Consider the following 12079-nt stretch of genomic DNA (forward strand, 5'->3'; position numbering starts at 1 on the left):
CAAAGGTTCTCATTCTTTGCAGACCTCCTGGCGCAACATAAATACACACAGGCTGGCACACCCCAGGCACTCACATGACGCGCGGTGAGTGCTAGCACCCACTGACACCCACACCCCTGCAGGCCTGCTGCCACACTTGGACACGCACGCCCCAACCTCACCCACCAGCGCAGGAGCCTCGGTGTCTCGCTCAGGCGTACTTAGTCAGTGCGGGTCTGGTCACCCGCAAGTTGGGGCTCCCCCTGGCCCGTTGCAGCCTCCCTCCAGCAGTGCTGCCTGTCCCTTCCTCGCCTTGCATTCTCTGTCCATGTCACCAAGTCCCCTCTCTCCAGACCAGAAACTCAGGGGCCACATGTATGCAGCTCAGCTCAGCTTGACATATGTCAAGCACCTTTTCTGCATCAGACTCTATGCATATGGAGGTGAACAGAGGAGACAGAGTCCCCATCACGGAGCAGCCAAAGCAGGGGACAGGTATATTCAAAGGCCAGCTGAGGGAAGTCGGTCTAGGGTGCCATGGAGCCTCAAGGAGGAAGAGCTTGGGGCTATTCTTCTCTGGGACTCCAGCCCCGCCAACGAGGGCACAGAGGAAGCACCCGGCAGGGGATGGCCCAGCAGTCCCCACTCTTGGGTCCTCCCAAGGAGCTTTTGAACATTTCTGATGCCGGGCCACATATCAGTCCAATTAAATCAGAGCCTCTAGGGGAGGAGCCAAGCATTGGTGCTTTCTCGAAGACACTCTGGTGGTTCTAACCTACAGCCAGGGCTGGGAAGCACTGATTTAGGTATATTCCATCCCACTGGGCAAAGCCCATGGAGTGATTTCCACAATAGGCCCACTTGCGCCGGCCATGAAGTCGGGATGGGGTAGGGAGAGGGTTGGAAGGCTCAGAGGAGGAGCTCACAGTCTAGCTGAAACAACAGACCCTACACAGATGGGACAAGTAAGTGACAATGCCCGGCAGGCGTGATGGAAGCACGTTCTGGGAACCTGGAGCCACTCATTTCGGACAGAGGCCTTGGCTGGTCCAGAAAGGCAGCCAGGCTGGCTGGGTGTCAGGAGACCGGCTCGAGCCCTGGCCCAGGGCCCACCAGCTGTTGGTGATGATGGTAACACAGGCCTGCAGAGCGGTTCCCTGACTGCCTCCTGGCATTGCTACCTCTTCTCTGCAGCTGTCCCACCAAATGCTCCGGGAGAAGCCCTGTGGCATCCCCTTCCAAAGGCGCTTGCATTCCAGCAGGGTCATCTGTAAGCTCTTTGTCATCCATAGAGAATGAAAGATAGAAATTCAGGCGGCGGTAGGCAGTTTGAGACTGCAGAATAGGGCTAGGAGTCGTCTATTGGGCCAGCATCCCACAAGCCTTCCTGTCACTCATGAAGATGGACAAACAGGCTGACATACGCAGGCGCTCACAGGGATGAGGTGCAGGCCCAGCCTCACGGACAGATACCTCTTACTGCATACACGGACTCGTATTTGCACACAGTGGTGCCCAGAGATGTACCCACAGAGCTACGTAGACACAAACAGGCCCACACATATGCATACCCCCCCTCCCAAAGAGACACATGGCCACACGCACACAGGCATAAAGACTCATCCTGGAAGGGGCTGGGCCTCCTCTCTCCCATGGACAGTTGGGTGGGGGCTCAGAAGTGCTGTTGAGGAGAAGTCTAGATCCTATCATGCCCAACTCAGGCTCCCTACCCAGGATCCAAGGATCCCAAGGACAGGGAGCCCTTTCACAGCTGGGGGGCATGAGCTAGGCTCCCAGGGAATGGGCTGGCCAGCAACGGCCCCAGCCCCATCCCACCCCAGCTGTACAAACCCCTCCTCCTTCACTGACCCTAGGTGGGACGGGACAGCCAACTAGACAGCACTCCCAGCAGAGGAGGGCAGGGGCAGCCTCCCCCCACACCCCCTCCCACCCAGGGCAGCCCCTCATGCCAAGAACATAAGGAACGGAGGCTCCACTCTACTCCCAATGGATGGGATATGGGGACACAAAATTGTGAAAGCAGGACTTCTCCTCTGCCCCTTTCAGAGTCAGGCCTCGCCCCAGAAAATGGCCTGGCCGCCACTCCCCTGGCTCTTTGGAGATGCAGCTGGGGGCTCAGGTTGGGCCGGCCTTCCAGGGTGGGCCCAGTGCTCTCAGGAATCCAGATGCTTCGGGGGAAGGTTGGAGTAGCGGGGGGGAGGTGTCGATCTTCAGACTGCCCAGGCCCAAGACCCCATGCTGGGTCCCTTCAAAGGGGGCACAGAGAGCGGGTGGGGGGTGGAGTATGACATCCCAGGAACAGGTCAGGGAATCTGGGTGACCTGGGGTCTCCACTTTCTAGCCCTTGCCCCATGGACAGAGTTGCAAGCAGCAGGTGCCTCACCTTCCTTGTCCTTTGCAGGGAGACATTCACAGAGCTCACAAAGCGTCCCCTGGCCCACACTGACCGCAGCCTCCCCATCCCAGGGGGTCCAAGTCTGTTCAAGGGAGGGCCCTTGTGTCCATTCCCCTTCTGGTAAAGCCACAGGGCTGGAGCTCAGCCTTAAGTTAGGGAGGAAGTGAGGGCAGAAACACACCACAGGTGCAGCCAGGACAAGGCCTAAATGACGCCAAGGTCCCTGGGGTGGCAGACACCATTCAGGTGAGTCTCCCGTCACTGCAGTAAAGAAGGTGCTGGCTGGCAGGTCGGATAGAAACTTGTGCTTTAATATATTTCTGTGTGAGTGTGGGTGTGTGAGTGTGTGCGTGTGTCAAACGACTGTCTGCAGGGCCTCTGCGCTGGACTTCTGTCCTTGTTCTCTGCTCCTCCTCGCAGTCCACATAGGCCCCCTCCCTGGTGGGCTGGTCCTGCCCCGGGCGCCCCGGCTGGCGGGGTCAGTCTTTGGTACGGTGCAGACACTTTGGTGTGCCAGGGGCGGGGCGGGGGGCCACGCAGCTCTCATCATCTCTGCAACGCCAAGAGGAAGATGGCCATGGGCCCCCAGAGCTGCGGGTGGCGCTGGAGGGGCACTCCGCTGCCCGGCATCACCACCACTGCGGCAGGAAGGAGAGAGAGGGGAGAGGCCAGGGCTCCAGTCAGTTCGGGAGGAGAAGGGAGGAGCAGGCAGGCAGGCAGGCCATGGGGAGCCCGTCACTTTGCCCTCTCTCTCTGGAGACCTGAAGGCAGACGTTGCCCTCCATGCCCATGGGCACACTTATCAGCACAGACCTGAGGTGGTGTGGTGTGGTGTAGGGGCTAACGCAGCCTGCGGAGCCCAAATCCTGGCTCTGTGGCTCACTAAGACACATAGCAATTTACTCGACCTCAGTAGGCCTCAGTTTCCTCATCTGTGAAATGAGTCTAATAGTCAGAGCTACCCCAGAGGGCTGTTCTGAGGACTGAATGAGCTCACCCATATTGCATCTTGCCTGCTACATAGTAATAGCTCAGTAAACTTGAGCTGTTATTGCAAACGCCTGTTCCCCTGGGGGAACCCCCGGACCCACGTGCAGAGATGTGCCCGGACACAGCCACAGGAGGCACTCGGGTACGAAAACAGCTCAGCATGCTCACGGGAGGGCAAGGTCTGGCCTTCTCACTGCCCCACATGTGCCCCGCAGCCTGAGCCAAGCTGGGGTCCAAGTGTTCATCTAGTCACTGACACACACAGCCTGTCACCGAGCCGCTCCGAACCCCCATTCAGACACGAACACTCTCCTCCCCCTGACACAGGTGCCTACTCACAGAGCTCCCCACAGATCCACACTCCCCTTCCAGTCTTCACCTTTATTGGGATCCATCTGCTTCCGGGGACACTCTCCCTTCTTTAGTGTGACATCGTCTATGGCGATATCCCCCAGGTAGCCCGAACCTCGAACTCCCTCAAAAATAATCTGGGGTGGGGTCAGAGAGAAGGAAGTAGGGGTTAGGGAGGTTCTTCCAGACAGACTGCCACCCCTTGCCCTCAGTGGCCCCGGAAGCCCCCATCCCCACACCCGGCCTGCTTTCCGCATGGGCTCCCAGCAACAACACTAAGCCTTCCGAAGTGACTCCTGGCCCGAGCAGCCGTCCAAGGGCGGGGAGAGCCTGGGAGGGACCTCCGGGCCTGACACACTCACCTGGAACGGCCCGCTGGGGTTGATGGGCACATGGGCCTGCTGCCACACGTTGCCCTTATTGCCACTGAGGGACCAAGCGTGCGTGTCCAGGGCCCCTTTGTTCCGAGACCGTACCAGGAGGTTGAGGGAGCCTGTGGTGGGTGTGAAGAAAGGGGGCCAGTGAGGTGTGAACAAGGGCACCCTTCCCCTTCCTCACTCACCAAGCCCTCCTCTCCCACCACTGCGCACAGCACTGTCCCTGTCAGACCGACCTTCTTTCCACCACCTACTGGTTCCACGTCCCATAATCCTGGGGCCAAAGGGAGGGGCAATGGCTAACACAGGACAGAGAAACAGCAGCAGGGCTTCAGTTCATCAGGACAATTTGCAAATTTTCTTTCAGTTCTTCCCTTCCTCTTGGATCAGTTAATCCCCCATTCTCAAGACAGACAGACAGACACACACACACACACACACACACACACACACACACACACACACACACACACACACACACTCTACCATTCACCCTCTAGACAGGGAACTTGTCCCAGGGTGTTGGGGCCTATGTCTGTGCACACAGTCGGGTTCCAAAATACGCAATGCAGACCCACAGCAGTACATGGTATGTGGGATGATTTCTGAAAGTATAGGAACTGACTTTAAAATTTTTAATATTTAATGTGTGTTTAAGAGGTGACTAAAATTAGCCCTTCAAACCCACAATTTCTCTAATATTGATGCTTAGGAGAAAGCGAAGAAAAAAGGAATGAGTTGACTTAAAGAATGAGATTAGTATACGTGCCACATAGCTGTGGTAAAAGGAGTGAAAGAAAAATTTTGGAGGCCTTAGCCTGTGGGTGCTGAGCCCATCTGCCCACAGCCACAGGGCCTGGAGTTCTGGCCGTGCTGAAGGACGCTGGAAGGGAGGGGGGACCGCGGCTTGGCTAAGGGCACTCAGGCCACACCATGTCCCCTTCCCGGTTCTTCCAGCCCCCAGTAGCATGAAAGACCTGGCTCAGAGGGAAGAAGAGTCAACTTAGATGGCACCTGGTGGCTGGCATTTCCATAGCGTTGCCCACAAACAAAGCCACACCATCTGTGACAGCAGAGAGACAGACCCCTAGTTGGGGAGAGCCACCAAATGTTACCTGCCTGAGATAAAAGGAGTTGGCTTGGACCAAGAAGACCCGCAAAACACAAGGTCTAGGGACAGCTGGTGCCCAGAGCTGCCAGGTAGGGTGGGAGGGGAGAGAAGAGGAGGGACAAAGACGGCAAAAAACACCCGCTTCCTCACCAGCAGATGGAGCCACGCAAGGGCTGCCACCAGTACCCGGTGGGCCAGGAGGTGCCACACTGGCTTCAGCAGGGCTCAAGCCCCAGTGCTTTTGGGGCTCCCCACCAGCCCCAAAGGGACCTCTTTCTCTTCCCCTTCCTAGAGATCTTCTCCTGACCCTATCCCCCTTGGAATTCAGTCTCATTCATACCTTTTCTTCCTCCCTCATCACCCTGCCCCAAGGATGCTAATGGGGAAACCCCACCCTTTCATTGTTGAAACAAAAAGTGAATTTCTGCCCCCTTCCCTGAGCACCCCATCAGCTCCGAGATCCCCCTGCTTGGGGACTTCCTGACAGCCTTTCACAGGTGTCAGCCAGAGCCCAAGGTCTTCAACCTCCCTTAAAGGTAGCCCTGCTCACCACATTCTTCCCCCATGTTCCTCACCTCCTCCAAAGCCAAATGCAACTGCGTGCTGGAGCCTGGACATACTCCCGCTCTGCACTTCTGGCTAAGCCGTTCCCACTGCTTGAGATGTCCTTCCCTACAACGTTCCCCTAGCCAAATCCCTCCTGTGCTTCAAGATCTCTCTGAAATGTCACCTCCTCCAAGAAGCCTTCCTAGGCTTAAGCAGAGAGTTCTCTAGGCTTCCTGGGAACTCTGAGTCCTTACAGTGCAGTTCTCCAGGCCCAGCCCACTCTCTGCTCTGGGGTGTGGTAGTCGTTGGGATTCCTATCTTCTTTTCCCTGTGACTCCTTGAGGGAAAGTCTCCATCCCATTGCTACTGGTTCTCAATAATTAAATGCCAAATGAAGAATTTTTCACAACTGTCATCAGGAGTGAGAAAGGACTTCCACAGAGACTTAGGATTAGAAGTTACCTTGGGGTTTATCAAGTTCAGACCTCCCTACCATTCATTCATTCATTCATTCATTCATTCATTCATTCAACTAATTGAGCACCACTATGTGCCAGGCACTATTCTAAGCACTAGAGATACATCAGGGAATAAGACAAAGATCCCTGCCCTCCTGGAGCTTGTGTCCCCTTGGTGATAAGTGTTACCAAGAAAATAATTCAGGGAAGGGAAGGAAGACTTATTTCAAATGGGGCTATCAGGGACCTCTTGGAGAAGACCTGAATAAGGGAAGGGGAAGAATGTTCCAGGCCAGGGGAACATTATGAACAAAGTCCTCCAAGGCAGGAACCTGCCTCAAGCATTTAAAGAAAAGCAAGGAGACCAATGTGCTCAGGCCAAGCAGTAGCCAGAGGAAGAACAGCAGAAAATGAGGTCAGAGAAGCAGGCAGGGTCTGGTCGGGGATGGGCGGCCTGGGGAAGATGGTGATGCAACGGGACAGAGCTGGGGAGTAGCATGGCACGGACAGGGGTTCCCCCCGCCCACAGCACCCCTACCAGACAGTCCTCCTATCCAGGGATAGGACAGACAGCCCATTCTTTTGCTGGGCACATCTGATGCTTCCAGGGTCTTTTTTCGGCTGGAATCAAATTGCTCCTGGGAAGCTTTCACTGACAAAGCAAGCTCTGGAGCCCAGGCTGCTCCCAGGTGCCTTGGCATCCCAGCTCACAAGGCCTGATTTCCCGGGGCCCTACTGGACCCAACACGCTCCTCCTCACAGCTGGGTCCCCAGTGTCCCATCTGAGTTGGGGATAAAGTGACCTACTCTCCAAGTGTGCCAGCGATGCAGGACTTTCAGTGTAAAACTGGGAAAGGCAACTGGGAAGCCAAATGGAAATGAGGGCGGGCAGAGCAGGCAGTCCTGGTCACCCACCCCGCTCACCCCAGAGGAAGCTTCTCACCAAGTCCAGACCCAGCCATGGCCATCCTGGCCTGTGTGAATGGTCTGGGGGCCCCAAGGGGTGCAGAACCTTCCATTCCACCCCATTCCAGTTCATTGGTTCAGCTTGGGCCATCATGTGAGCTGTGGAAACTTCTCCATAATGAGCCTGTAGGTCTACACTCGCTGAAAGTCATTTCCTCACTGTGCAGCCTTGGACAACAATTAAATGTGCCGCAGCGTGATGAGGCATGGTCACTGAGGTGAACGGTTCAGAGGGAAAATAGGCCCAGAACAGTGTGTGTAAAATTGAGGGGGGTGGGAATAGTATATGTTCTGTACTGGTTCTATATGCATAAAGTATTTCTGGAAATTTCCCCCAAAATCTAATACATTGATTGCCTCTGGAGTGGGGGTATAGGTGGCAAGAGGACTGGGATGGGGAGGACTCTTATCACATACCTTTTTGGACCTTTTGACCCATGCAGAATACATTACCTTTCTCACAAGTAAACAAGCAAACAAACAAAAGTTTTTTAGAACGTCAATTCCCTAGCAGAGTATTCTATAACCAGGCCCCAGAGTTGGTCCCTACTACCAGCTGTCCTAGCCCCGGTCCTTCTGCTGTGGACACATGTCACAGTGGTCAATCTTATCTGCTACAATTAGTTGTTTAATGTGTCTCTAACTTGACTGCAGGTGCCAAGAGAAGGGTGAGCTTGTCCATCTGGTTTTCTGTAGCACCCAATGCCTGGCACAGAGCAGAAGCTCTGGACGTGAAGTCTGCACTGATGAGTTCATTGATTAATGTGCGCTCCTACCAAGGCCATCTCTTTCCAAAGGGCATTCCTTAGGTTCACACCCACGCTTAGAAAGCAGGACTTCTTGTCACTGATCACAAAGCAGCACACTTCCAGCCCTGTTTTTAGGGTTTGAGGGAGTCAGACAGACTTGGGCTGCTGTGTGGTCTTGGGCAAATGCTTAACCTCTCTGAACACCTCCCTCACCTTGTAGTTGTGAGAGATAATGAGACCACAGATGCAGAGAACCCGAGATGTCGCCTGGTACTTGGCAGATAATCAATACAGTGACATCTTAGCTGTTTTCTCAGTCCTCTCCAAGATCCCCATCTCATTCTGCTGGAGCCATTTTTTCCCCAGTCCCAAGAAGCCTTCATCATCTAAAAACTTCACACAAGATGGTTCTGGACATCCCCTTTGCGTGTATTCAGCCAAGTTGGGAAATAAGGCCACATGCAGGCAGTTTCTTAGCCTCCTCTGGAACCCCGTCCCTGCCCCAGCCCCAAACTCACACAGGGCAGACTACCTGGTCCCCTGACTCACCGATGTGCTTCCCATACATATGGTAGAAGAAGGAGACGCAGTAGAACTTGGCACTGGCATTGTACAGGGGACTCACCAACCGAGCTCGATCCCCCAGCTCCCGGGGCCTTGAAGTCTCAATGAACATGTAGTAGCCTGTGGGGGAGGGAGAGATACACCAACAGCTTCCTCTTCACCCCACCCAGACCTCTTTCCACCTGATTCCTTCCCTGCCTTAGTCTCAGCTGAATGAATAGCAGGGGCCTTACCCCATCACACCCCATCCTCCCTGCCTCACAGCGCAGGGTCTAGGCCAGTCTTTCTGAGTTCTTGACTCTATTAAGTTCCTCTTCTTCCTGATCCTGTCAGGACAGGGCCATGTCTCCCCTCCGACTGGGGCTCCCTGAGGCTAGACCCCTGAAGCAGTCCTCTATTCCTAGCAATAGGCCGTGTCCTCACCCTCAGGGGTGCCGCTGATGTCCGTCGGGGGACCAGTATTGGGAGAACGCTTGGGGTTCTGGGTTAGGGCGTTCTGCCGTGTCCAGTCAAAATTGTCTGTCAGGTCCTGGGTGTAGCCACAGATCTTCTCATCCTCGAAGTGGCAGGTGTTGTCTGCATTGGGGTGGGGAACGGGGGTGAGACAAGAGGGTCAGCCTCCTGCTGTCCCCTTGTCCAGCTTCGCCCTCCCTGGCGACGCCTGAGGCAGCTTCCATGTAGTGGGCCCGGGACGCCAAGGCTTGAAAAACCAGGCAACAGGGACCTGACTGATTTGTCCCCAGAACAGGACTTCTTAACCTTTGTGTGCCACAACAGACCCTTCTGGCAACTACTGAAGTCTAGAAACCCCATCTCAGAATATACCTTAAAATACATAAAATGAAATACAAAGGATTGCACAGAAAATCAGTTATACTAAGAGGTGTAAAATATTTTTAAACAAATTTGTGATATAAGTCAGCTTCTTTATTATCAAATTAAATCAGAAGATCTAGTGTTAGGTCTAATAACTGCCATACTTTTGAAATACTAATGAATGTAAATAATATTGAGAGAGAGCTGCAAGAACTTTAAAGTGGTGTGAAAACATCAGATTTCTGAAGACAGAGTCACAAGTACTGATTGTACTACTGCGGCTGGTTGCCTACATTCATCGTTGAAGGAGCTGTTACATTTCTGCTAGAAACTGGGGAAAATAAAGAAGTATATGCCCTTTCAGGTTCCAGATTCACAGACCCCCTGAATTCTGTACAAAGATCCTTTGGGGGTCCATGGATCTCAGATTAATGACACCTGCGCCAAAGAATGGGGAATGTGGATTAGCTGGACTTTTGGGGGGCAGCGAGTGGTGCTGAGGCCCTGAATTAGAGATGTCCCCTGACTCCACCCCTGTCCTTCACCTTTAAGGCCCAAAATCAACCCTGGATGCAAACAATTCCAAGCCCAGCCCTGCTCCTTTCTGCTTCTTCTTCCAGCCACTGGCCTCCATCCCATTTTCTCTCCAGGAATCTCTTCGAGTCCTTTCCTCCCACCAGGGATGCTTTTGTGTCTCTAAGGAAAAGGAAAAGTGGGTAGGAATTTCTTACCTGACAGACTAGGAGAGTTGATGGCTGAGAAAGCAAGCAAGATAACCAAGTCAGAATCGAGTGAGGTTGTGCAGAGGGTGCCCGAGCATAGGACCAGGGGCAGGGTCCCCAGAGCCAGGACTGGGGGCCAGAGGGACCTTGCCTACAGTGACAGAGCAAGACATTGCACTGTGCGGAGCCCCAAGTTCAGGAGCCCTGTGGGGAGGGTGGAGGGCTGGATATAAGATGGGCCCACCCTCCCCACCACCACCACCACCACCACCTACGTTCTGTGTAATGGATGATGCGAGAGGCCATGTCACCAGCCCCAAAGGTCGTGTAGGGTGTGAGGCGGACCTCATAGCTGTGGGGCACGCGGAGATCGGTCAGGATGTACTCCAGCAGCTGCCCCTTCTCCACACGCCGCACTGGGATGGCCTTCACCATGGCATTGTGCTGGTTCAACTGCAGATACAGGGAGTTCCCATATGCTAGGCAGGCCATGTCCTCCACCAGAGCACCAGCCCAGGCCCTGGTGTGACTCTGGCGGTCAGTGTCAAGCCGCGGAAAGAGCAAAGGACTAGGAAGCCAGGCCCTCAGTTTCCACATCTGTGGGACAAGGCAATCACCCTTTCCATGCCTGCCTCCCAGGGTGTGTTAATAATAAATGATAGCAACACATATTAAACACTTAATGTGTGCTAGGCACTAAATGCTGTGCAATTATTAACTCACTTAATCCTCAAAATAAGGATCCCATGAGGCAGAATACTATAATTTTACCCCCATTTTACAGATGACAACACTCAGACCCAACAGATGTAGCTTGACCACGCTCACACAGGCTGGGTCCTACCTTGGGCGGTCTGCCCAGAGTCACACTCTTACCCTCCATCGAAGTGCCCCATGGCCTATGCAGAACCACACGAAATTAGACAGGACGTGAAACCAGCACAGTGGCTCTGGCCTCGCATTCTAGAGACCCCGTGGGTAAGACTTAAGCTCATGCCTTACGTTTCTGCCTTAAGCTTTTGATTAAGAGCAGACTGTGTGTTTCATGAGCAGAACGGGCTCTGTCCCTCTCCCCCTCCGTTGACCTCTGCCCAATCTTCAGGGCTGTGCCTAGAGCACGAGTCCAAAGGGGCCAGGTGCCTAGCACCTCCAAGCTCCTGCTGCTGTGTCCAGAACACTTCCTCTCTGGCACCGAAGAGTTGTCTATAAGAAGATCAGTGTGTCCCACCACCATCTCCAACCCCTTTCCCAGGCTCAATGAGCACTTCCAGGGTCGGCTGACATTGGGGTCCCTGTCCCCCTTGGCCCACCTGGCGGACACTGAGCCTGTAGTTGAGCACGGGGTCAACAGCATCGGGCTCCCTCTGGGTCCACTGCAGCACGTAGGAGTAGTTCTTGGACAGCTTGTGGCTGCGGGTGGGGTTGGGGGTGTCGAAGTAAAACTCCGGGCTGTAGGCTTTGGCTGAGAGGGCGGGGAGGTGGGCATGGGGCCGTGGAGGGTGGGTGATGGGGAGAGACACAGAGAGAGGTGGCATGGGTGAGGGAGACAGAGAGGACGGAGTGGAACAGAGTGAGGGGATGGGAGAGACAAAGAGAAGGGAATATTGTGAGGAGAGGAGATGGGAGAGAAGAGGGGTTCGGAAAGAACGAGGGTGCGGTAGAGGGAAGGTGGGAGATGGAGAAAAAGGAGAGTGAGAATTCCAAGAGGTGGTGTTGGTGAGAATGGAGCAGAAAGGCCAAGGGAAAGACAGACCAGAGAGAAGTTTGGGGAGACGGAAGAGATATTAGAACACAAGAAAGGATTGGGGGAAAGACAGGAAGAAGGGCCACCGAATTGAGGTAGAAGGAAGAGAAGAGAGAGGAAAGGCAAAATGGTGGGGAGAACAGGGAAAGTGTGGGAGAACAGGGGAGAGGGGGAGGAGGTGGGAAATGTCACAGGGTCCTCTGGCTGGCAGGGCTGGGGAGGTGGCCAGTGGCCTGTGGTGCTAGCCCCCTGCTGTTGAGTAATGGGATCCAAACAAAAGCTAAAGCGGC

General features: G+C 54.4%; 1 protein-coding gene across 1 annotated transcript in view; it reads right to left on the reverse strand.

Moving 5' to 3' along the window:
* Window positions 1-2224: 2224 nt before the first annotated feature.
* Window positions 2225-12079, reverse strand: part of MDGA1 (MAM domain containing glycosylphosphatidylinositol anchor 1) — a 54864-nt gene continuing 45009 nt past the window's right edge. The window contains exons 10-17 of the mRNA XM_054569312.1: window positions 11356-11507; window positions 10321-10498; window positions 10055-10078; window positions 8931-9083; window positions 8493-8627; window positions 4099-4229; window positions 3765-3873; window positions 2225-3033 (exon numbers count right to left, since the gene is read on the reverse strand). Of these exons, the coding sequence (XP_054425287.1) occupies window positions 2942-3033; window positions 3765-3873; window positions 4099-4229; window positions 8493-8627; window positions 8931-9083; window positions 10055-10078; window positions 10321-10498; window positions 11356-11507 (974 nt within the window). The 3' untranslated portion in view covers window positions 2225-2941. The remainder of the gene's footprint in view (window positions 3034-3764; window positions 3874-4098; window positions 4230-8492; window positions 8628-8930; window positions 9084-10054; window positions 10079-10320; window positions 10499-11355; window positions 11508-12079) is intronic.

Source organism: Pteronotus mesoamericanus, unplaced genomic scaffold (genome assembly GCF_021234165.1).
Source record: "Pteronotus mesoamericanus isolate MK-2021 breed Mesoamerican mustached bat unplaced genomic scaffold, CSHL_Meso_final contig_20, whole genome shotgun sequence".
Classification (NCBI taxonomy): domain Eukaryota; kingdom Metazoa; phylum Chordata; class Mammalia; order Chiroptera; family Mormoopidae; genus Pteronotus; species Pteronotus mesoamericanus.